The 24,785-nt window shown below is 47.2% G+C and overlaps 1 protein-coding gene across 5 annotated transcripts in view; it reads right to left on the bottom strand.

Annotated features, from left to right (window-relative positions):
- Positions 1-24,785, bottom strand: part of EHMT1 (euchromatic histone lysine methyltransferase 1) — a 144,681-nt gene that overhangs the window by 59,988 nt on the left and 59,908 nt on the right. For 3 of the 5 annotated variants that reach the window (XM_077851622.1, XM_077851624.1, XM_077851625.1), the window contains exons 2-4: positions 18,950-19,016; positions 9,169-9,725; positions 2,219-2,396 (exon numbers count right to left, since the gene is read on the bottom strand). In XM_077851622.1, coding sequence (XP_077707748.1) covers positions 2,219-2,396; positions 9,169-9,725; positions 18,950-19,016 — 802 coding nt within the window. The remainder of the gene's footprint in view (positions 1-2,218; positions 2,397-9,168; positions 9,726-18,949; positions 19,017-24,785) is intronic. The other 2 variants (XM_077851623.1, XM_077851626.1) reach the window with 2 other exon arrangements.

Genomic DNA, 24,785 nt, shown 5'->3' with positions numbered 1-24,785 from the left:
CAAGAAAGGAAAAGAAATACCATTCAAATGCTTTTTAAAGGTAGGTGAGAATTCACAAAATCTGATTACCAAAATCATCAGCATGCCACCACAGTGACAGGCATCTCTTACTTGTCCTAAGTCACACAGAGAAAGCTGACAGTACTTACAACAAAAGCTAAGCTGTGTGGATGGCAAACCCGATCACCCTGCTGCAAGCAGAGGTGCAAGGCAGAACCACCAACCATCAGAAGCAAGGCCCTGGAGTGCCTCCCACACCAGTCCCCTGCCCCTAGATGATCCCATCCCCAGGAACGATGCAGCTGCAAGAACGAGGCTGAGGAGGGACAGTGGCCTCACTGCCAATCACTGGGGATGGGCCACGTCTGTCTCCTGGACAGACTTCTCACCCACAACAAGAAGTAAATTGCAGTCCCTAGTCCATTTCTACCACTGAAATGTAGCCATGCAACCCTAGCCAGCCTGTCCTCCCCTGGACCCTTTACCCAGCACCATCCACCTTGCCCAGCAGTCCACCAACTGAGGGGAAAGAAGCCTTTGACAAACTACACAGGTACACAAGGTCAAGGAAGGCACAGGCCAGGAAAAAGCAAATAGCTGAGGGTCTGGGGTTTCCCGACAAGCTGGGGCTCCTGGGGAATCAGGGCTCCCGATTCTATTCTAGATAAAGCACAGCTACAGGCTGACTGATTATACGGAAGGAGGCTCTCTATAATATTTTATTTTTTTTAAAGTTACAGGGTTTACAAAAAATCTGAAAACCACTTAACAGAGGCAGCTAGAGAACCTAAGCTCCATTCCATTCTCACTCCACAAAGTGGAAGAGTAGAGTGCCTCAAAGAGCAGGCACACATGTGACCTACACAGCTGTGAGGGCCATGCAGACAGCCCACAAGCACGTGGCCTCAAGGTCACCAGGTGTGCCTCAGCCCAAAGCCAAGGAGCAGACAGGACATCTGGGACAGTCACCCACGAAGCATTCACTAGGGTGGCTCTGAAAGCATAACTGGTCACGAAGAAGCATGGCTCTGTCCATTACATGCTAGAACAGGGTGATAAGATCGCACGGGTATGTGCAGGCTGAGATGCGTGTCCTGTACAATCACAGGACAAGGAGTAAGATGCACTTTGCAGCCCCTGAGTCTGCACACCTTCCTGCTTGTGTTGCAGCAGGATGGGAAAGTAACAAGAACCTCTGGGGCTATCACTATAGTAATTAAAAATACTAATAGAGAGAGATGACCTGAAAGCTTAAACCTGAATGAGCTGGCTCCAACACTCCCCCCACAGTCCAAGGGAAGAGAGCTGGGGAGGGGAAGGAGTGAGGTTTGAAGAAAATAGAGGTGGAGGACACAGTCACAAAGGGCCACGTCCAAGCACGCCTTGCCCATTCCAAGACACCTGACCAGCAGGAAGGAGCACTACCCCCCACATAGGCTTCCTGTATCTCCCACGACCCTGAAAGACACACTAGCAATTCTGTAATAAGGCAACGCAGCCATGATGACGCTTCCCTCTGCAGGAGACACTTGCAGGTGTGGAAGTTGTGATTCTGGGAACTTTCTTGGGAGGCGACACCACCAGGAGTGCCTGACCTACATGAAGACTTACAGACTTACACAATAGTATGAATGTGCTTGATGTCTCCCCTTTCTGCACTGGGGAGAGTTACCACATCTCTGCAGGAACTCCAGAGGAAGCCCCTTGCTTGAGACATGCCCATCCCATCATCCTCCCTGTGGGGCCACTCATACAGCCCCACCTCCTGCAAAGGCTCCAACAAGGGATCCAGTGTTCACCCATCCCCTCAACTGACCCTGCACAGAAGCAAGCTCAAAAGAGCAAGAAATCCCATGGAAGTGGCCAGTAGCAGAACCAACCTTAACTCAAAGGTCTCCCCAGTACACTGTGTGTTTCCAATAGCTCTTAGTTTATAAACTGAGGGGAGTTCTCAAATCTAGACCCTTCCACCCAATTAGAACAGGGGATAAGACTTAATGAAAACAATCTTCATTTTGAGGTTGACAACAAGTGTAGAAAGTAATGATTAGAACAGAGGTGTGACAGTCCTCTGCAAGTTTACGGAAGGGCCCGCTGACTCAACCACCACTCATCTAGAGCACATGCACTCTTACAATCAACATGCTTCTAGTTTCACAAGGTGCACGTTCGTAACACGCCATCAGAAAAGCAACACAATGGTTGGGTTTTCAATTACCTGTCTGTGACTTTGTGGTGGCCATGTAGCACTGGTTTTGAGGTAGTGACTGAAGGGGTGGGAAGGGGGGTAAAAGCTGCTGTCGTCCAAAATCAGAAAGGTTTTTGTTGATCTCCTCTTTTGGCTCCTCATGATCTCGAGCTTCTCGAACTTCTCTGGGATCCTTACTGGCTGCATGCTTCAAAACAAAAACAATTAATAACCGTAATTACACATAAGCAGATGGCCACTGAAACAACATGCCCCTAAAATGCTGCTCCTTTCCTCAAAAACCTGCCTTGACCAAGAGAAGAGATAAAAGAAAGAAGACAAAATACAAAGCCTGCCGTCATCACAGAGCACCTGGCACTGACGCACATGTGCCCAGCCACTCCTTGGATGACATGAGCCAGCATCTGCAAGCTAAGAACAGTGTTGACAAGGATGAGGAGCAAGAGGAAGCAGCAACAGCAGTAACCATACATGGCACATGAACCCTGGAATACTGTTTACCTGGCCCTTTACAGGAAAAGTGCTAACCGTTGATTTAGGTAAATGTATTACTAAGTAAAGTGCTTTCACAGTCTATCATTCTCACGGCTGCACTATGCAACACTCCCCCCACAACAGATAACCACACTACATTTTTAAAAGTTATCTTTTGCTCACAATTTCACCAATCTCCTAAATCTGTCTTCTGGCTCAGCCTTCCAAGACCCTGGCAGCCTGCAATACTGTCGTTAAATCCCTTGTACCTATTAGCAGTGCTGCCTTCATTCCAGACTGCCTAGACACAACTAACCCTCTCCCCATCATCTGCTTCCCTAAAATCGCCTACAGCTCCAAGATAGTTGGATCTCATATCAAATTCCATTTAACCAAGTTTTATTTTATGCACAGTAGGGGAAATAAATGGTAAAGAAATAGCATCCTTCAATAAATGGTTCTTGGAAAAGGGATCTCCACATGCAAAAGAATGGAGGTGGACCCTTACCTTACAAATACTAATTCAGAATGGGTCAAAGATCTAAATCTATAAAACTCTTAGAAGAAAACACAGGAGGAAAGCTTCATAACATTGAATTTAGCAATGATTTCTGGATAGAACACCAAAAACACAGGCAACAAAGAAAAACAGATAAATCAGACTTTATCAAGATTAAAAATTTCTGCCTTTGGCCCAGGGCGCGATCCTGAAGACCCGGGATCGAATCCCACGTCGGGCTCCTGGTGCATGAAGCCTGCTTCTCCCTCTGCCTATGTCTCTGCCTCTCTCTCTCTCTCTCTCTGTATGACTATCATAAATAAATAAAAATTAAAAAAAAAAGGACAGAATCAATAGAATGAAAAGGCAACCCACAGAATGGGAGAAAATATTTGTAAATCACATATCTGATAAGAGATTAATATCCAGAATATATAAAGAACTCCTACAACTGACCAACAAAACAACCTGATTAAAAAATGGGCAAAGCATCAGATTACACCTTTCTCCAAAGACATACACTATACACATGAAAAGAGGCCGAACATCACTGATCATCAAGAAAATGCAAATCAAAACCATAATGAGATATCACCTCACACCATTAGGGATGGCGACTATAACGAATAAAAGAATACAATCCCAAAAAACTGTCAATTATACTTCAATTAAAAATAACAAATACTGGGACGCCTGGGTGGCTCAGTGGTTGAGTGCCTGCCTTTGACTCAGGGTGTGATCCTGGAGCCCCAGGATTGAGTCCCGCATCGGGCTCCCTACATAGAGCCTGCTTCTCCCTCTATGTCTCTGCTTCTCTGTTTCTCTGTATCTCTCATGAATAAATAAATGAAATCTTAAAAAAAAAAATACTGAAAAGGATGTGGAGAAATTGGCACCTTTGTGTGCTGCTGGTGGCAATGTAAAATGGTACAGTTCGGCAGTTCCTCAAAAAGCTAAACATAGAATTACCATGTGATCCAGTAATTCTACTTCTGGATATACCTAAAAGAACTGAAAACAGAGTCTCAGAGCTATTTGTGCACAACAGTTCATAGCAGCATAATTCACAGCAGCCCAGGGGTGGGAGCAACCGAGTATCTACTGACAGGCGGATGGATAAACAAGACGTGGTCCAACCATACCTGGACCACCATCACTCAGCCCTAAAAGGAAAGAAATCCCAGCACCTGCTACGACGTAGACCTGAGGACATGGTGCTGAGAGAGAGAAGCCTGGCACAGGACAGATTCTGTACAAGTGAAAACGCCCAGGAGGCCTCAGAGAAGTCGGATCCACAGACATGGGAGGGTCGGGGGCTAAGGGGGTGGGGAACACAGGGTTTAATGGGACAGAGTCCAGTCTGGGAAGTCGCACGGGTCCTGAGGACCAATGGGGGTGGGGGAGCACCACGCACAACAGTATGAATGTGCTTGATGTCCCCGCCCTAAAATGTGAGCTACCTGGGAGCATGGCCTGGATTCCTGCTCTTGGGAGACAGCCCAGGGGGACTCACACTCAGCTCAGAGACCCTGTTTGTCACTTGGCGGGGAGAATGTGTCCCAGTCCTGGAGCGCCCTTCCTTCTCCCCACACAAACCCCCCACCCTCGCCACGTCCACAATTAACCTGCCCTCAGCACAATGAGCACTGTTCACATGTAACTTGTCAACCCTGTAAAATTCTCCAGTGTCTCTCAAACATACCAAGTTGCCTCTAAAGAGGTCACTGCTGGAGCAAAGGAGTCAGGTAACGTTCCCTTCTGTTTCCTGCAAACTGCCCCGTACACTGTGTGGCCACAGTGACTCTCAGCCTCCACCAGCTCTTTTCACAGGCAAATGCAAAAGATGATCTTAAAGTACATATAAATAAGAGGCAAAAGTTAAATCTCAGGAGGAAACAGTCACAAGAGGCTAATTCTCACTTGGACGCAACATCTTTAAGATGTTATTTCTGAAAATCTGAAAGAAAAAAAAATCTAGAGCTGAACTTGGGTGAAGATTCTAGACTCCATCAGGGCTCTACTATCAGACAACAGCAAAAAGGATGAAAGAGACACTGACTTAAGGGAGGAGCACCCACTGCTGTGATGGAGCCTCAAGCACCCAGCCAGTCCCCGCTTCCCACACGTGGCATAGGCTGCAGAGAGAGGTAGCAGCCACATCACTGCTGCAGCCCCGGAGTGGGAGGCCCACGGGTCTGGCCGCTGCTGGCCCTATCCACCCACAGCCCTCTGCGCCTCGGCTCTGCCCTTCTGCCAGGAGGTCAGTCCCTGAACCACCAGCCAGGCCCCTGTCAGCTCAGCGTGAGCTCTCTCAGCCCAGCCTCCTTCTCCTTCCAGAAACTTAATTCCAATGGCAATAAACAAGGACTTACACAATTTTGACATTCAGAACTACCTCTCTTAGAGCCGAGAGCTCCAAGAACAAGGCTATATCTTTTGCCCAGAACCTAGAGAATACCAGTGGCAGTGGTTCTGTGTGGAAGCGGAGAGGGAAAATGTGGTGACAGGGACACAAAAGGAGAAGGCTGGAGGGCCACCATGCTGAGGCCCAAAGGAGCAGTCACACTTCAACCAGGGAGACAGTCTGCAACACAGGACTTAGTTAACAAACTTCCACTTTCTCTGCCACTTTCTCTTTCCGACAGCACCCACACTGGGTGAGAGGGGGCCTCCACACTGCCAAGGGACACCAGGTACATGGCAAGAACATGTCTTCAGTTTTAAACTCTTAGAAAGAAAATGGTTTTAGTATCACAAGCCTGTAATACTCATCACTGGAATGACTGATTTTAAAACACAATTTTCAATAACACAAGGTCTCCTAACGAAAATCAAACAAGATGAACTGAGTTTGGGGAGCAGAGAACCTCAAGGGCAAGAGAGGCCAGGTCTGGAGCCAGGGGGCTCCATTTCAGATGGGCCCTCAGGAACTCCGCTGCCTTGGCTAGTCTTGGCGCTACATCACTGTGACTTCTGCCCTCCCACGGGCCAGGGGCAAATGAAGGTCCCAGCTGTGAGGCAGGCAGGGATGGTCTTTAGGATATCTATTTCTAAAGTCTTAACATCTGCCTGTCCTCTGTCCTAACCACTGACCGAAATGATATGTGTGACAATCAATTGCACACCACTAACAATTATAATAACTCAATTTAGCACACAGCGAACACGGAGATAAGCCTATATGGTCAGAGAAATTTCTTGAAATTAAATATCAAACTGCCTTTTTTTCCTTTAGAGGAATAAGACAGAGTGACAATAAAAGATCCTCAAGGATAAACATATATTAGAATAAAATCCTGGAAGTGGGAACAAAATAAAAGTATAATTTCAAGGAGATAAATGAATAATGTAAAGCTGTAAATAATGTAAATAATGACATGTATTTTATTTTTTAATACTTTATTTATTCATAAGAGACACACAGAGAGAGAGGGAGGCAGAGACACAGGCAGAGGGAGAAAACAGGCTCCATTCAGGGAGCCTGACGTGGGACTCGATCCCAGGTCTCCGGGATCACGACCTGGGCCGAAGGCAGGTGCTCAACCGCTAAGCCACCCGGGCGTCCCATGACATGCATTTTAAAATTGATAATGGTGAGCCAAAAATGGCAGGAAATAATAATGAATGTCACTTTAAACCTGATGTCTGATATAAAAACTAACTCAAAATGGACCATATATTTATAAAAATATAAGACTATATAAAAATTAAAGGCTTCCTTAAAAATTACAGAAAAACCTTGGGACCCAGGTCTAGACAGAGAGTTTGTAGACATGAAGCCAAAAGCAAAGCCATAAAAGAAAGAAACACTGATGAAGTGGACTTGGTCAGAATGATAGGAGGGCAAGGAGAAGCCACAGATGGAAATGTCCACAAACCAATCCATGGCAGAGGGCTCATACCCAGAACTCTGAATGTTCACAAAACATCTAGTTGTGAAATGGGCAAGACATTTCATAAGAAAGGACACATAGATGGCAAATAAGCACATGAAAGATGTTCAGCATCACTGGCCATTAGGGGTGTTCAAATTAAAACCATGATGAGGAGTCACAGCTAAAATAAAAACTAGCAGTGATGCCAAATGCCAGCAACGATGTGAGAAACCAGACTGCTCATACCTTGCTTCTGGGAGTCTAAAATGGGATAGCCTTTCTGGAATCTGGTTTGGCAGTACTTATAAAGCTAAATATCCAATTAACATATGACCCTGCAATTACATCCCTGGATATTTAACCCAGAGAAATGAAAATTTCTATCCAAAGAAAAATCTGTACATAAATGTTCAAAGCAACTTTAACATAACAGCCTCAAACTAGAAAACCCCTAAATGCCCTTTGACCTGTGAGCCGGTAAGCTCTGGGACATACACATCCCAGAAAAGGCAAGGAAAGGCAGGGAGCCATGGACACCCAGTCAGTCCCACAGGAACTGAGCCGCTCTCAACAACCCCAGCTTTCTATGGAACATCTGACATGACACGGTATGGAGATGGGACACAGGAGTCAGGGGACAGGGTGGGTGGGGATGAAGGGGGACACAGGGAGCTGTGTGTTGCTGAGTGTTCACAGAAATCTACACTGTGTTCTGCTGTGTAGATGTTACCCTAGGGGAGACCAGGTGAAGGGTACATGGGGTTTCTCTGTACTTTTTTTGCAGTTTCCTGTGAATTCCTAGTTATTAAAAAGTTGGGTTTTTTTCCTAAGTTCTGGGATGTACACAAGAATCCTGCAAAAGGTGGAAACCAAGTCAGGGCCAGACAGTCTAGGAGGGGCAGGGCCTGCACAGTGAAACAGGTCAGCACGGGGAAGCAACCATGGCTCCCCAACGATCACTGCAGGCAGGCTACAAGAAATGCAAGTAGAGCTCACCATCAAGGAACACAAAACCACAGAAAGAAGGAAGAGCACACCCCTGGAGAGAAACATCAACACAAATTCCCAGCTGTGGAAACAGGAGTCATGGCAGAGACTACAAAAGAACTGTTACTAATGCCTTTTGAATGATAAGACAAAATTTAACTAAATTAACTAATTAGGGATATTAGGTATGAAAAAAAAACATCAAAAGTAAAATCATCAATATATAGAATGAATAGCAAGAATGTCAAGTGCTAAAGAAATCAAAGCTGGAAAACAAGACCCCCGTGTCCATGTCAAGAGCTCCACAGAAAGAAAAGATGCACAAAGCATTTTTCTAGAACTGAGGAAAGACATACATGTCAGACCAACAGGGCCCGCAGACACAGGCTCATTCCTGAAGCCCTGGACGGCTGCAGAGAGGAAAGCGCACAGTCAGACTGGCTTCCCAATGCTCACCAGCAACTCCAGGTACAAGAAATGCCAAGGGAGCACAGCCACAAACCCAGAGTCACGTGGACCTGGGAGGGCAGCACACGACCACAGACATTCTGACAAAACACACCAGGCACAGGCATAGAACACTCGCTGGTGGCAAAAGCCACCTCATCCAACACAATACTGGGTTCCTGCTGCCTGCTCCCTGCACCCGGGAGCCCGGCATGAAGACAGGCGTGGGCAGGTCTTCAGCATGCCCCTCGTCCCTTCCCTCTATCACATCGAGAACCCAAACAACTTCATGGCTACTAATTTCCTAAGAGAGTCAGTGCTCAGTCTTCCCGAGCTGGAATGAAAGCCCCCAGGCCCAGAGAGAGGAGTAGCCTCTCTCTGTACCAGCCTCTGATGCATCATGTCAGTGGGCCAGAGGGATCTAGAGGCATACCCAGCCCAGGCAGCGGCCTGAGAGGGGTTGTCTGCTTGTCGTTCATGCCTGAACTGTCAGCAGCCTCTCCTAATCCTCCCAGGCCCAGAGACAACCACCTGTTGGCTAACCACGACCATTTACTGGTCTTCCTCTTCCATGCGCAGAGTCCATCTGCCATCACTTCAACAAAAGAGAACACAGACAGGAAGGAAACAACACGACAGACATGAGAGTGGCCTCATCCTGACAGGGATTGCATTACCAGGCCCAGGATGGATTTTGGCATGGTCTTCCGTGCCCTGTGAACCTTGACGTCGGCACCAGGGGCCGTGGGCTTCCTGTCCTCTGCATCTTTACTTGCTTCCCCGAGCTTGGCCGGTGCTGTGGCTGGCGTCTGAGAAAAAGCACTGGGAGTCCTCCCTTTGCCAGAACCTCCGGGAAGGGTTTTCGCAGCATGACCAGGAAGCGAGGAAGCCAAAGTGCTGGTAATCCGCATGGGCTGCTCCTGCAGGGATGGTTTATTCAAGAAATATCCATTGCTCCCGAGGACAGAAGTCTGTGTAAAGTCATCTGTGTTGACGTGGTTTTGCTTCCCCATTTCACTGTCTCTTTCTGAAACTCCATTTTCAGCTATTCGAGCTAGTTTGTTGGTACCTTCCTGTGGGCTGACCGCAGAGTTCTCCTGAGTGTGCTGCGCTGCGGTCATGTGACTGCTAGCCTCACTTGTTCCACAGGACCCATTGGCTTCGCTGTCTGCGGCCACGGGGGCCTCTCCTCCCTGCTTCTCTGCTGAGCCTCCATCAGCTGCCATAGAGATCTCTGTGAACAGAAGAGACAGCATCAGAGGTTGTGGCCCTGCCCTGTCACCACACAACCCACACAACAGTTAACGCGTCCTTGAGGGGGGTTTACATAAGACTACTCAAAGAAAAATAATTTCATTTCATGTACAAAGATTTAAGTTCAAACAGATTAAATATAAAATGATATCTTACGGGCACCTGGCTGGTTCAGTCAGAAGAGCCTGTGACTCTTGATATCAGGGTTGTGAGCTCAAGCCCCATGCTGGGTGTAGAGCTTACTTAAAAATAAAAATTTAAAAATCTAAAATAATAATGATAATAATAATAAAATGATGTCTTAAACATTAACTTTGAAAATTAATTGGTTAAAGTTTGGAGAAGGCCAAACCCTGAGCAGAGGAGTCTACCCTGAGCTCAGGCAAACTGGCTATCTGCCCATCCTGTGTGTGAGGTAGAGCAGGGCCTGCAGTTCCACCTTGGCAGACACAGCCTAAAACCAGAAGCACAAGATAAACACTTCCCATTTGTTGAGTAAATTAATTTTTAAGACAGCAAGATCTCAGAACCCATTGCACAGATCTGCATGTCTACCAGGAACAAACATGCCACTGTAAAATAAAACTGAGCATGGTTTACAGACAGAAAGCAAAGCTTCAGAAGTACCTTCACAAAAATAAACTTAAAGAAAATGGGTAATAAACCAAGAAAAAGGGTCATATTTTCAGCAAATCAGCCAGAAGGCCCATTACAAATATCTGGACTACAAGCCCACTCTCTGTAGAAGCTCGGTCTCCCAGAACAGCTCGGCAGACCTTGTCCAGGACCTGCCATAAACAAATGCATTTCATAACAGAAGATCTGCAAACATATCCAGCCTCACTGACAGACTAATGCAGAAAACCCATGGTTACACCACTGGATGCAAGAAGAGCTTCAGTCAGTTCCAGACTCTGCCCGCCCCAGTCCCCTGACTCCACTGACTCCCACAGTAGACCCCTCATCACAGTGCTGATCGTCTGTTCCTCCACCCTGGAGCGTGAGGTCTGCAGGGACAGAGTTTTGTCTGTCTGCCTGCTACACACCCCGAGACAGAAAGGCCTGGGACATAGTATAAGCGCAGCAACACTCCCTCAATGAATACAAGGGGTTTTTTTTTTTTTAAAGCACCCGCAGCAAGGCAGAATAGGCGGGACCTTATGTGGACAGAGTTGGCAAAGGCCACACACCATGATCTGCAGGAAGCATGTGTTTATTCAAAAATAAGTAATCTGGGTGGCACCTGCGTGGCTCAGTTGGTGAAGTGTTAGAATCCTGGTTTCAGCTCAGGTCATGATCTCGGGGTCATGAGACTGAGCCCCATATTGTGCTCTCTGCTCCGCACAGAGTCTGCTGGAAATTCTCTGTCCCTCCCCCTGCTTGCACGTGCTCCCCCTCCTTCCCCCTCTCTCTCAAATACATAAATAAATATTTTTTTTAAAAACCATGAATTCTATGTGAGATCAGAAATGCCATTAAGTGTCTCACACAAAAAAAGACACACCAGCTGGCACAAGAGGAAACACAGAAATAAGAGGCTCTGCACTGGACACAAAAGGAAGAACTCTGGCCTCTGTACCCAACACCATCATTTACTTTAAAAATGCAATCAACTAGCAATTAAAACATAAGAGTGCAGTGAGACTGCTGACTTCAAACTCAAGAGCATGTTTCTGTGCTGGCATTAAATAGAAAATATGAGAAGGAGAAAATTCTATTTGCAAAAGCAAGAAAAACTATCAAACATATAAAATTTTAGACAAGACTATTGAAGTCCTCTGTGGAGAAAAAGATTTTAAATGAAAACATGGTCTTAAATGGGATGACCAAAGTATGAGGTACCAAGCTGCCTCTAATTTAATCTATAAATTCAGTCATACCCAATCAAAATTCCATCAGTAGACTGAGGAACTCCATCCACTACCTAGTTCTAAAATGTAGAGAGAAAAACAGATTTTCCCAAACAGCAAAGTAAATCATGACAAAGAATAGTAAAAGCACAGGCGTCAGAGGATGCGACAGGCCTCTCCATGGCACCACCACAGGAGGAGCTGGGACGCCCACTAGTCCAGGACAGCAGCCCAAGGGGGCAGGGCATGGAACTGCTGTGAGAAGGCCAAAGCCTGGACCTGCTGGTTCTGAATCTCAGAAGGTGGACTCCACACATCTGGGCCTCACTGAGACCTCTGGAGGCTCTTCCACACATCTGAATTTGGGAAATACTTGTCCTAAGTGGTCTGAAAACCTCAAAATTAACAAGGTAAAATGCAGAAAATGGTTCTGTGGCCTAGAAACAGGAAAAAAATTTATTACATATGAAAAGCATAAGTTACAACAAAAATAAGGAAAGATAAATGTGATTACATAGTGTGATGTAACAAGATACAGGTATTTGGTCTCTGCCCACAGCTCCTGACATGACTCTGGATGGGGCTGGTCCCAGAATAAGGAGGCCACAGCCAGAAGCTTGGCACTTTCAGCCCTGCCCCCATCCCTCAGAGAAGGGAGAGGGGCTGCAGACTGAGCTAATCATCCATCACGCCTATGTGATGACACCACCACGGAAGTCCCTCAAGCGTGGGCTTTGGAGAACTTCCAGGTGGGAGAATACACCTACGTGGGGTGGGTGGTGCACCCAGAGAGGGCTCAGGAGCTCCCCTGCCCCGCCCCGGTGCCCTGCCCTCGGCATCACTACCACTGGGCTGTTCCTGACTCGCCCCCTTTACGACAAACCTGTGACAACACATACATGTTTCCCTGAGTTCTGGGACCTCAAAGCAGCGGCTGAGGGAAACTCCAGTTCACAGCTAGGCAGTCAAAGTTGTGCGCTCCTTGGGACTCTCTAGGTGGAGCTGGCGTCTGAGGTGGGGGCAGGCCGGTGGAACAAGCAAGCCCCTAACCTGTGGGGTTGGAACCGAGCTGACTTGCAGGCAGCCCAGCAGGTGTCACAGAAAGCAGGAGACCTGTCTGCCACCGCCTGGGGTCAGCTCATTGTGAGGGGCCTAAGAAGGGAAGGACAGTCTTCCTCTCAGCAGCCAGAATGTGGCTGGCTGCCACCGCTACTAACATCCATTATTCTGAAAGTTCTGGCCAAAGCCATCAAGCAAGCTGGAAAAAGTAACAGAGGGCACTCAGGTCAGTAAGAAGCAGCAGCACGTATCTGTAACTGAGTCATCTACAAGCTACAGGAGCCGACAACTGAGTTTGGAAAGCTTGATGACAGAAATGAACCTAGATGTAAACTGCATACCTTATCTAAAAATTAACCCAAAAAGGGAAATAAATCTATTTTTTTTAAATTTTTATTTATTTATGATAGTCACAGAGAGAGAGAGAGAGAGGCAGAGACACAGGCAGAGGGAGAAGCAGGCTCCATGCACCGGGAGCCCGATGTGGGATTTGATCCCGGGTCTCCAGGATCGCGCCCTGGGCCAAAGGCAGGCGCCAAACCGCTGCGCCACCCAGGGATCCCAAAAGGGAAATAAATCTAAATGTAAAATGTAAAACTATGCAACTCTGAGGGAAAAACACTGAAAAAAATCTTCGATCTAGGGTGAAGCAAGATGTCTTATCCTTGACATCTTTTACAATCCATAAAAGGAAAAGTGATAAATTGGAGTTCAGCAAGATTAAAAACTTCTCTAAACTAAACAACAGCAAATCTAACTGGCACGGAGACCCCACTTGACACCCACTGACGAGCATCATTAAAAATTCAGACAACAACAAAAAAAAATTCAAACAATAACAGGGTGCCACTGCCATACACTGCTGCTGTGATGTCAAATGGTGCCACAGCTTTGGAAAAACAGTTTTGGCAGTTTCTCACAAAAATAAACATACGGCGTACCTGAGAGGCTCAGTCGGTGAAGCATCTGCCTTTAGCTTAGGTCATGATCTCAGGGTCCTGGGATCAAGTCCCGCATTAGGCTCCTAGCTCACGGTGGGGAGGGCCCGCCGGGGAGGAAGGTTCTCCCCTCTCCCCCTCTGCCCTCCCCACTCACTCACCTCTCTCTCTCTCTCTCAAGTACATAAATCTTGAAGAAGAAGCAGAAGCAGAAGCAGAAGAAAGAAGAAAGAAGAAAGAAAAAAGAAGGAAGAAGGGCGCCTGGGTGGCTCAGTGGTTGAGCGTCTGCCTTTGGCTCAGAGTGTGATCCCGGGGTCCTGGGATTGAGTCATGCATCAGGCTCCCCCTGCTTCTCCCTCTACTTATGTCTCTGCCTCTGTCTCTCATAAATAAAGAAATAAAGAAATAAAGAAATAAATAAAATAAATAAATAAATCTTAAAAAAAAAAAGACTAAACATACATATAGCATGTGATAGCAAATGTGCTCGTGGGCATTTATCCCAGCAAAATAAAAAGTTTTGTCAAATGAAAATGAATGTTCACAGCAGCTTTACTGCCACTGGATGAGAACTGGAAACAGCCCAGGTGCCCTTCAGGGCATAAATGGTCAAGAAAATATGGTGCAGCCACAGCACGCTACACTGCTCAGGAAAATAAAGAACTACTGATATGAAGAAACTCCACAAATCCCCCAGGAGATCCCACTGGATGAAAACAGTCCCAGAAGGTAACAATGAGTACGATACTACTTTTATGACACTTCTGGAATGACACACTACAGCCGCCAGGGGGCTGTGTGGGGGCCTCCTAGGTGACAAAGAGCTCCGGATCTCACTGTGGGAGGGGCTGCACACACACCCACAGGTGTGAGGGATACTCAGAGATAAACACATGTGCAAAGGAGGAAAATGAGGGAACCTGAGTAAGACAGAGACACCACCGATGCCAAAATCCTGCTTGAGCTATTATGCTGCAGTTCAGCAAGATGTCACCATTGGGAAAACTGGGTAAAGGGTACCTGGGATCTCTCTGCGTTAGTTCTTCTAACTGCATGTGGATCTAAAATTATCTCAAAATAAAGTTCAATTACAAAAGATAAAGTACACATCTATATACTAGCAAAGAACAATCGGAAAACAATATTTTAAACACACCATTTGTTTTTTTTTTTAAAGATTTTATTTATTCATTCATGAGAGAGAGAGAGAGAGAGAGAGGCAGAGACACAGGCAGAGGGAGAAGCAGGCTCCATGCAGGGAGCCGGACGTGGGACTCAATCCCGGGTCTCCAGGATCACATCCCGGGCTGCAGGCAGCGCTAAACCGCTGCGCCACCAGGGCTGCCCCTAAACACACCATTTGTAATAGCAGAAGCAAATACAAAATAATCAGGCAAGTCCTATACACTGAAAATGATAACGTGTGGCTAAAAAAAGTTTAAGAAAAATTAAATAAATCAAGATATAATAATATAATAAAATATCTTGTTCACAAATCAGAAGATTCGAGTCTTACACGTGAGCCAAGCAGCAGAACTCTGACCAGGCAAAGCAAAGAATTCTCAGTGATGGGCACTCAGCAGAGACCCCCAACGGCTAACATCATCCTAGTAGGAGTGAGCTACACCTGCTACCTAAGAAAAGTTTCTTACACAACAACAAACCGACCACTCATTAAAAGTTACTCTATTTCGGTACTAAAAATGCTTACAAGCAGGCTAACACAAGGCCAAGCTTCTCTGCAGATTAATTAATCAAGTACCCTGGAAAAGCCAAACAATCTATTTGGGTGGAAAGAGTTAACCAAACATAATTTTGTGTTCAAGCCACCAACAATACAATTCAAAAAATCTAACCAAAATTACAGACATGTAAGAAAAAGGAGAGTCCATTAGGAAAAATCAGTCAATAAAACACCTGGCTGGCTCAGCCAGGGGCGTGTGTGACTCCTGGTCTCAGAGATGTGAGTTCAAGCCCCAGATGGGGAGCAGAGATTACTTAAAAATCTTAAAAAGCTAAACCACAAACACCCAGGTCTGGCAGTGATGGTGGAAGGAGAAGGTATTGGCATTCCAGCAGCTGTTAGGGTGGGTACAGCATTTAAGGAAGGGTGAGAGCAGCTCAGACTGACAGGTAGCCCCCTGCAGCCGTTGTCCTAACCGTCAATAGGAGAGTGAGGATGATTCAACGGGGGAAAGAACATCTCGTTCCCAGGCTGGGACTGCTGGTGCCCATTTGCAAAAGAAGGAAGCCAGTAGACCCTACCTCACACTCCATGTACAAAAATCAACTCAAAATGAATCAAAGACCTAACTATAAGAGATAAAACTATAAAACTCAAAGGAAAACACAGGCATAAATCTTTGTGACCATCTGTTAAGTAATGGTTTATTAGATGTTACACCAAAAGCAAAAACAACCAAAGAAATAACAGATCCACTGGACTTCATCAAAATTAAAACCTTCTGGGGGGCACCTGGGGGGCTCAGTCAGTTAAGTGTTTGCCTTCCATTCAGGTCATGATCTCAGGGTCCTGGGATCAAGCCCCACATCAGGCTCCCTGCTCAGTGGGGTCTGCTTCTCCCCCTCCCTCTCTGTCTCTCCCCCCTGGCTCATGCCTTCTCTCTCTCTCAAATAAATAAAATCTTAAAAAAAAAAAATTAAAAACCTCTGTGCTTCAAAGGACACTGTCAAACAAGTTAAAAGACAAGCCACAGAATGAGAAAATATTTGCAAGTCACATTATCAGATAAGGAATTTGTATCTAGAATATATAAAGAACTCTGACAATTGAACAATAAAAATTAATAACTAATTTAAAAAACAGGCAAAGGATCTAAATTGACACGTCTCCAAAAATACACAAAGGGCTAATAAGCACATCACTAATCATCTGGAAAATGCACATCAAAACCACAATGGGGGCAGCCCGGATGGCTCAGCAGCTTAGCGCTGCCTTCAGCCCAGGGCGTGATCCTGGAGACCCGGGATGGATGGAGTCCCACGTCGGGCTTCCAGCATGGAGCCTGCTTCTCCCTCTGCCTGTGTCTCTTCCTCTCTCTCTCTTTCTCTGTGTCTCTCATGAATAAATAAATAAAATCTTAAAAAAAAAAAAAACCCACAATGGGACACTACTTTGGTAGTACCCACTAGGACAACTCTCTTATCAAAATGACAGGTAATAACAAGTGTTGGCAGAAGTGGAAAAGCTGGACCCTCCACATGGCTGGTGAGAGTACAAAACGTGCACTTGCTGTGGCTCAGTCTAACAGTCCCTCAAGAGGAGTCAAGGCCTTAGTTCAAGGGCACCTGTCATTATTTATAGATAGCTTCTATTTGGAAAGGCCCTGAGGGTAGATGCAGAGGGAAGAAGAGCTGGAGACCATGGGTGTCCACAGAAGAGAGCACCTCAAGAAGTGGAGGGGAGCATGGCCCCAGGAATAAATCCAGAGACAGGTCTTCACAGGAGGGAAGATATGGGTGGGGGGAATAGTCGGGGTGGGGAGAAGCTCTGGGACGTGGCATGCCCCAGGGCTGGCCAGGGGGTACAGCACAGGGGAGCTGGCAGGCTGGATGAGGTACCCAGAGGCCCAAAGTCCACCAGGAAAGTGTCTGGCTGGATCAAACCTGAGCTGAGAGCCTCTAGAGAGCAGGCTTCTCCACAAGGAGGGAGGAGGGTTTGGAAACGGTCCAAAGAAGCAAAGCATGCACTTCCCAGTCTTCCCAACCCACCCTGCTCCCAGGAGCCCCCAAAACTCTACCAGAATCAGGAGCATTTGTGTTACAAACATGTATTCATACACCAAGCCATACCCCTACAAGGACAGCCCTGCCCTATGACCTGGGCCACTTGAGTGCCAGTGCTCCACCTTCACCCACTGTGACTCCTGGATGTGTGCATGGTGGTCACATGAGAAGGCAGCTACATGGCTGTGAAAAGGTATCACAGCAGCTCCCAGACTGCCTGGGAAGCAGACAGGGGCTGTAGCAATGTGTGTTAGGCAGCCACCCTACAGCTCAAGAAAGGCACAGAAGAGCAGCCACCAGCAGGGGCTGCAAGGCGCTTCCTCGGCAGACCATCCTACCACCAGGGCACTCAGAGGCATACCCACCAAGACACACAGGACCACACTGGGACATGGCAGGCCAACCTGCAAGGCCCGGGGAGACGGGCCGCAGCTCTCTGCTTATCAGAGCTCTGTCCTCATCTCTCCTGCTGACGCACACACAGTGGTCTGAGCAGCCATAGCCAGCGCAACCTGCACACCATCATCTGTATGTCCTCAGAGGAGAGGTCTAGCTGCCAGTCTAACAGCCTGGATGACCTCGACCCAGCAGTGTACCCCGTCTCAGCTTCCTCTCCTTAGAAGAAGAGAGGCAGAATCACACATCACTGGGCTGGGATACAGCCGAAACACCCAAGTGCTTGGAGCAGCACCCAACGTCAGAGAAGACGACAGTCACGATCCCGGGCAGGTTCCTCCTATGCAACCTTATGGGGAGCTGGTGGGATGATGGGATGATACGCTGTTCATCTGCTCAGCTCCATTGGCCACACAGAAGTCCAGGGCTGCTTGCCCATCTTCCCTGACGGACATAGCCAAGCAGAACCCAGTGTCTGCACCACTCCTGAGCCATCAACCTCGTGGTGTCCAATCAGGATGCAGCTCTCCAAAGTGAACTTCTCAGCAGCCCCCACATGGCTCATGTGTGACACAGTGGGACTCACCTGTCATGGTGTGTTCCACAGCCCTAACCAACAAGAGTAGAGTGCCTCCTACCACGGCTCCTCACAGGGCTACCCTCTGCAGCCTCCCTGCACCTCCTGGCAAATCCGTGGTTTTCCCAGCCTCTGGTTTTACCTTGTCCAGAATGCCATACAAATGGAATGACAAAACATATGGCCTGTGGGTCTAGCCCCCTTCACTTAGCAAAACATGCTCAGTACAATCTGTGCTGCTGTGAGAGTGAAGTTGTTCCTTCTTCTGAGTTGCTTAGCACTGCCCACTGTAGACACACCACAGGCTGTAACCAGGTGATGGGCACCTGAGTGCTTTCAGCTTTGAGTGATAAGAATAAAGCTGCCATAAACTTCCATGTGGCCCTTCCCACTTTGAGTTTTCTGGGTACACTTGAAGACAAGAATCTACCAGGTTTTTGCTTTTCATTTTTTGGTATGAATTCCCTTCTCTAGCAGGCCTCGTGTGTGTGCTTGTGTCCATCTGGGAATGGGAGATAGGAGGCCACACGGTAACCCAGGTGAAAGCCAACAAGCCAGGAACGAGGGACGGGTGAGGAGATGCCAGAGCGCTAGGTCTTCTGGCCACTTCTCCTGCAGGAGCAAACTGTGCCCTTACCTTCCCTCAGCAGCTCTGTTTTCATGCAGCAATCCTGCTTCGTCTCCCCCTTCGCCGGAACTGCCTGCTAAAGAAGAAACAGCCATCAGCCTGGATTCACCCACAGGCAGACTAAGCAATTTGCTTGCCAACATGACTCCTCAAGATGGATGTCGTATCTGGATCCAGATAAAAACTCACTATCAGATGACTGGACAGGGCATATTTAAGCTGGCAGATAACACAGCCACCTCCAGGAGGAAGGATGACGTCCAGAAACCAGCCCAAGGAAACTTCTACCTTAGCTGTATTTTTGAAGATAGTCTTTTTAATAATAAGAATGTGTTCATGCATTACTTACATAATTAGAAATCTCAAAGGTTTTGGTTGTTATAGGAATGCTATAAATGATATCAAAGTGCATTCTGCTGCTGATGATAATTCATCTAAGTATTTCAAATGTCTAACAACCTACAAAAAATTACAGAAATGGATAAATCAAGAAAATTCAATAAAAACGTGAATCCTTAAACATTTGCTGTACTATGCAGAGGCATGAATTACCTCTTGGTAATTCATTCAAAGGTCTCTTGGAATTGCTTTTTAAAACTTCCTGCCTTTGGGAGGCTTAGAGTCTGGGTGAAGTGGGTGTAAACACACAAAACACTCCTGACTGGGTCCCTCCAGGTATAGCAGCAGCCACCACCATAAGTCCATGGAGAAGAGGGGAGATGCAGACCCTCCAGGCTCCCCACTTAAGGGTTTCAGAATCTAAGGGCACAACCTCCATAACAACTAACATCTGGAATGTGTTCTCCAAAAGACACCACAACACATTCTCAGAACATTGCTACAGAACCTTGAGCTAGTGCCCTAACCCTGTGGCCCTGGACCACCAAACCACCTCAAGGACGCACTGCAGCCTCCCACCCCATGAGACCCCTTCTTCCCTAGTACTTCCAGAATGCTCCCACCTGCAGCTCCTAAACAGAGCTAACTTCATCTCCCCAGGTACGCAGGACAAGAGGGGGTACAAGCCTGCCACCATCCGACCTTTCCCTGGAGAGCCACATGTGGCTCCACTGGTGGTTTTCAAAGTGGAACCCCTTCTGAAATCCATCTCTTAACCACTCCTGCCACAGGAAGCCAGAATTCACAGTGCCAGGCACCAAGGAAAGATCCAGGGGCTTCCTCCCAGAAAGTGGGGCATCAGATTGGATATGTTCCCCTCAAACTCCAGGGTCTTCCCAGCTGACTAAGGAGCAGCAAAGCCACAGGACCCAGCCTCTGCTGCCCTTCCACACTCTGCCCCCAGCCCCGAACCCTGCCTTTTTGCCCCCTTGGTGCCCGCCACCATCAGACACACCATCCACCAACATAAAAACTCTGGGTTCCACAGGAGAGGCTTGTCAGATAACAATGTGCAGCATGCACAAGGAACCCATGAGCGTGTGGCATGATCACTGGTGCCCTTCTAAGAGGACCCAGTACAAGAAAGGCCACTGGCTCCACATCCACGTCTGCTTTCCGCCTGGGAGGATGCTCTGCAACAGCCTAGACACACAACCAGTATCTCCTGCATGAATAAAGGAGGCAGAGTGGCAGCCACTCTAATAATCCCTCATGGGTGAGGGCAGAAGAGGGCACTGCCAGCTTGCACATCTAGAAGTCCAGAGGCCCAGAGGTTGAGCCCAGGTGATGAGCTCAGCCCACGATCAGAGCAGGAACAACAAAATCCAGATGCTCTCTGTGCACTGAGCTTATGTGTATGAGCAAAAGGGAACATGGTCTTTGTCACCTTTTCAAAAGGGCTAACAACCTACAAAATGGCCACCAAACCAAGAGAGGGCTGGAAACAGAACATGCGGCCCAAACCAGTAACACAGTCCAGTACTGGCAGCAGAACCGAACAGAACTTCCATGCCGACTTCGAGCCCTGCCATCTCCAGCCCAAGGTGCAGGCTGTGGAGATCCTGACAGGACAAGGTGGGTGGGCGGGTGGCCTGAGCTCCACAGCAGGATGAGGAGGGGGATACTGGCTCCAGATGCACGAACAAGGTAGGGAGAAAGGAAGCAGACACAGCATGTACAGTGGAAGTTCTGGGTGCTGCAAAGGAAGCAAGGACACTCTGGCAGCAACAAGCACAGGAAGCACAGAATCTGGGTTCCTCGCTACCATTTCCCATCAAGAGAAAAGAGGCTCTGGGAAGACAGGACCGATTCCAGGTGGGGGTGAGGAACGTTCCAGACTCTCAGACTCCAAAATCACCAGGTGCTGTATCATGGTCGTCCACCATCCTATCTCTGGCCCTGAGATTTCCCACCAGTGGAGTAGAAGCCTTCTGCCCATCTACAGATGTAGGTGGCTATACCTGGGCTGGCAAAGACTGACCCTGGGCACCGGGCAGACGCAGATCTGAGATCACCGAACAACCACTAGTGAGACAGCCTCACAGGGCTGGCCTGCACATGTTTCCATCTTGAATCAACTATCAAGGTTTAAAAGTAGGAGAGTTTACAAAGAATCTGGGTTTACAGAGTCTGGAAAAATGAGAGGCTATAACACCACCAGTGTAGCCCAAGGATGGGCTCTTGGAGTCCCCAATGTGCTGAGCCCTTGACACCCCTCCACGTGGACCTGGGGAAACTCTCTCCTGTCCTGCCCTGCCTTACCTGCCCCAATGATCTGCCTGCCCTTGAAGCTTATCAGCAGCACCTGACTTGACCCCGTCCCTCTCAAGATCTGGTCTTGGCCATGCATCTCAGCAAGGCGGGCTGGGGGACCACAGCATCTAACCCTAGCGCCTGCACCTTACCCCCTCTCCCAGCCAATCACAGCTCCATTCCAACCTCCTCCAGCCCACACCCACTCTCAAACAGTTCTTTGGGGTCCTGAGTTCCTGCCAGGGGTCCAAGAGGTCAAAGCTATCTTCGTTATTAGGACCCACATGCCTGCTTTGCTGTGCTTACTTGGGCATCTTAGTAGGAGTCAAGATGGCACACCAAATTAAACTCCTAGGTGATTAAATCCTTCAATGCTGTGCACTCAGAGAGGTAAAGCCAACTTCACCTGAGAATGCCCTTGGTGAAGCAGTGAGATCAGCAATCTCCCCATTGGCCTTCTCACAAAGGCAGGGGAAGAAAGGTACACAAGCAGCGATCTAGGGCTGCCGGTGGCTCAGGAAAGGGCAGGGGCTGGGCTGAGTGTCAATCACTGGGCATCTGCATTTGGAAGAACTGGCAAGATCTATGGCAATGCAGCCTGGGCATCTGCCAACAGTTTCTCAAAATAAACACAGTAATAAGCCTGTGACCTCAAAGAAAACCAACAGTGTGTGTTGCCAATGTTAAAATTCTGGCTTCTGAGTGGAAATGAGAATTTTGGTAAATGTGTGTCTGCCTCCATGAGCCTGACAACTGCCCAATACTTAAAGAATTTTGATGACAGAGGAAATGTTATTAAAAGAATACAATTTTTTGATATTGGATAATGAAATGTGTCAACATTTGGAAGACCTCCATAAACTTAGTGAGCCAGTGTTTCCCAAATGAGCAATACCTAATCTTTAAAACCACACACGGGTGAAAGGCACATTAAGATGCAAGGCAGACAGACCATGGGCTTAAACCCCGTAAGGAAGAAAGGCCCTCGATGCTGCTTCAGCCCCATCAGTTTTGGCCTACTATACCAAGCAAAACATCCAGAATTATCTAACAGGCTCAAAATATACCTGTCTATGTGAGGCCAGATTTTCTTCATATATTGCAACCAAACAACACATCCCCTCGGTCAGAAGCCAGACATGAGATATACCAACCTATAAAGCAATGCCAGTCTTCTGAGCTTTTTGTTTTAGAAAAGTTATTTTTCATGGAAATTATTTACCTTAACATGTAAACATTTCACATGTTTACTTTTGTTATTTTTAATACATTTTTTTTAAGCTTCAGTTCTAATTTTTGTTTTGGTAAGCACCAAGAGATAGAACCCACATAAATAAGAGCCCTCTGGGGTCCTAAGTAGATTTTAAGAGAGTTGCGTGGGCTTGAAGCTAATGCCCCACAGCAAGGACACCAAGCCCACCATATCACAGGCCTGCTGAAAAAAATCACCTCCAGAAAAACACCAGGGCTCTCACTGTCCTGAGACACGCCCAGGGCCAGCGCGGCACAGCAGTGTTTTACTCACAAATGCACCTACAAACCTACCCTTTTCCTCTCCTCACTGTCAGCCACATGTCCCAGCCATGAAATTAAGTTTCACGACTTCTTCCCCCAAAAAACTGTTTTAAGACCATGATGTAACACACTTTCAAATAATGCTAGAAATATCCACTATTTGGTTCTGTATCTATTTGATTGCATTCAGGAATCTTCTGACAAGCACGAACTAACATGTCAGGCTGTGGACAAGCGTTTAGAGCCAAAAACAAAACATCAACATCTCTGCCTTGTCCGTACCTCTTAGTCTTAAAACCCAAGCATCATCCTTGCTCATTACTCCAAGTGGACCACTGATGATGGCCCAGGACAGAGGAGGAAGGAAAGGGGAACATGGAGGATGAAGAGAAAGCCTCCAGGGGTAGGCTTCTGCCCTGCACCCTCTTCTATTCCTCATTCTTCACCTCACCAAGGCTGCTTGGGGACCTACAGTCAAACAGGAGCTAGGACCTAGAACTCAGAACTGCCAGCACTAACAGTTCTTTCACTTGTCTATCTAGGCTTGCATTATAACAAATGCCCAACTAGAACAGTGCTGTGATGGCCACAGACCAAAACGCCATAGTGGGCAGGAGGAGGCGTTGTACAAAGCCTATCCAGGATGTGATCAGAACAACAGAGCAAGTCTTCCAGGAAAGGTAGAATCGAAAAATGGAGTCCACCTGGCATGCACCTGGTGTGCTGCAGGTGGGTCTGACCTTCTAGGAAATGACATTCTGCTCTTCTGAATGTCCACCTAATACACTAAAGCACTGATGTGGATGGAAAAAAAAAAGAAGGAAAACTGTCTAATCGTTGATTACGATATACACAAAAATCTAGGACACCCCACATGTCCCGGGGGTGAAGCAGAACCTGAGCCCATGCTGGACTTCCTAGGCCAAGTCCACACCCAGCAATCAGGGCAACTGGCACTACAAGCTGTCCAAGCCATGGAAGTTCAGCTGTAACACAAATCATTGTTTTAGTCTAAGCATGTTTACCTGAACTTCAAATGTAACTAGGTACCCTGTATTTTTTATTTGCTGAATTTAGCAACCCTGCTCTGAGTCCATGGGAGTCCATGAAAGACAGAAGGAGTCTAGGTCTCTGTAATTCTGAAGTGGCAATGCTGACTGACTGACTGACTTATTTATTTAAGTCAGGGGTGGGGGGCACAGGGAGGAGAGATAGCATCTCAAGGGGGCTCCCTGCTCAACACAGAGCCCAAAGCAGGGCTCAATCTCAAGACCCTGAGATCACGACTGAGCAAAAATCAAGAGTCAGATGCTTAACCGACTGAGTCACCTAGGTGCCCCATTTTTAAAAATATTTATTTTGCTGACATTTTCAAAAGGTGGTACTCTCTGCTGTGTGAAATCCTATTCCTAAGAAAAAAAAGAATTATTAACAAAATAATTTCTTCACAGAGAACAGATGACAGAAGAAAATAAAAAATACAGAGAAAAAACCCAGGGGCACCTGGGTGGCTCAGCGGTTGAGCATCTGCCTTTGGCTCAGGTTGTGATCCCAGGGTCCTGGGATCGAGTCCCACATCGGGCTCCCTACAGGGAGCCTGTTTCTCCCTTGCCTGTGTCTCTGCCTCTCTCTGTGTGTCTCTCATGAATAAATAAAATCTTAAAAAAAGAAAAAAAAA

Source organism: Canis aureus, chromosome 16 (genome assembly GCF_053574225.1).
Source record: "Canis aureus isolate CA01 chromosome 16, VMU_Caureus_v.1.0, whole genome shotgun sequence".
Lineage (NCBI taxonomy): Eukaryota > Metazoa > Chordata > Mammalia > Carnivora > Canidae > Canis > Canis aureus.
Note: the sequence above shows the minus strand (reverse complement) of the source record. Positions and strands in the feature narration are given on the sequence as shown.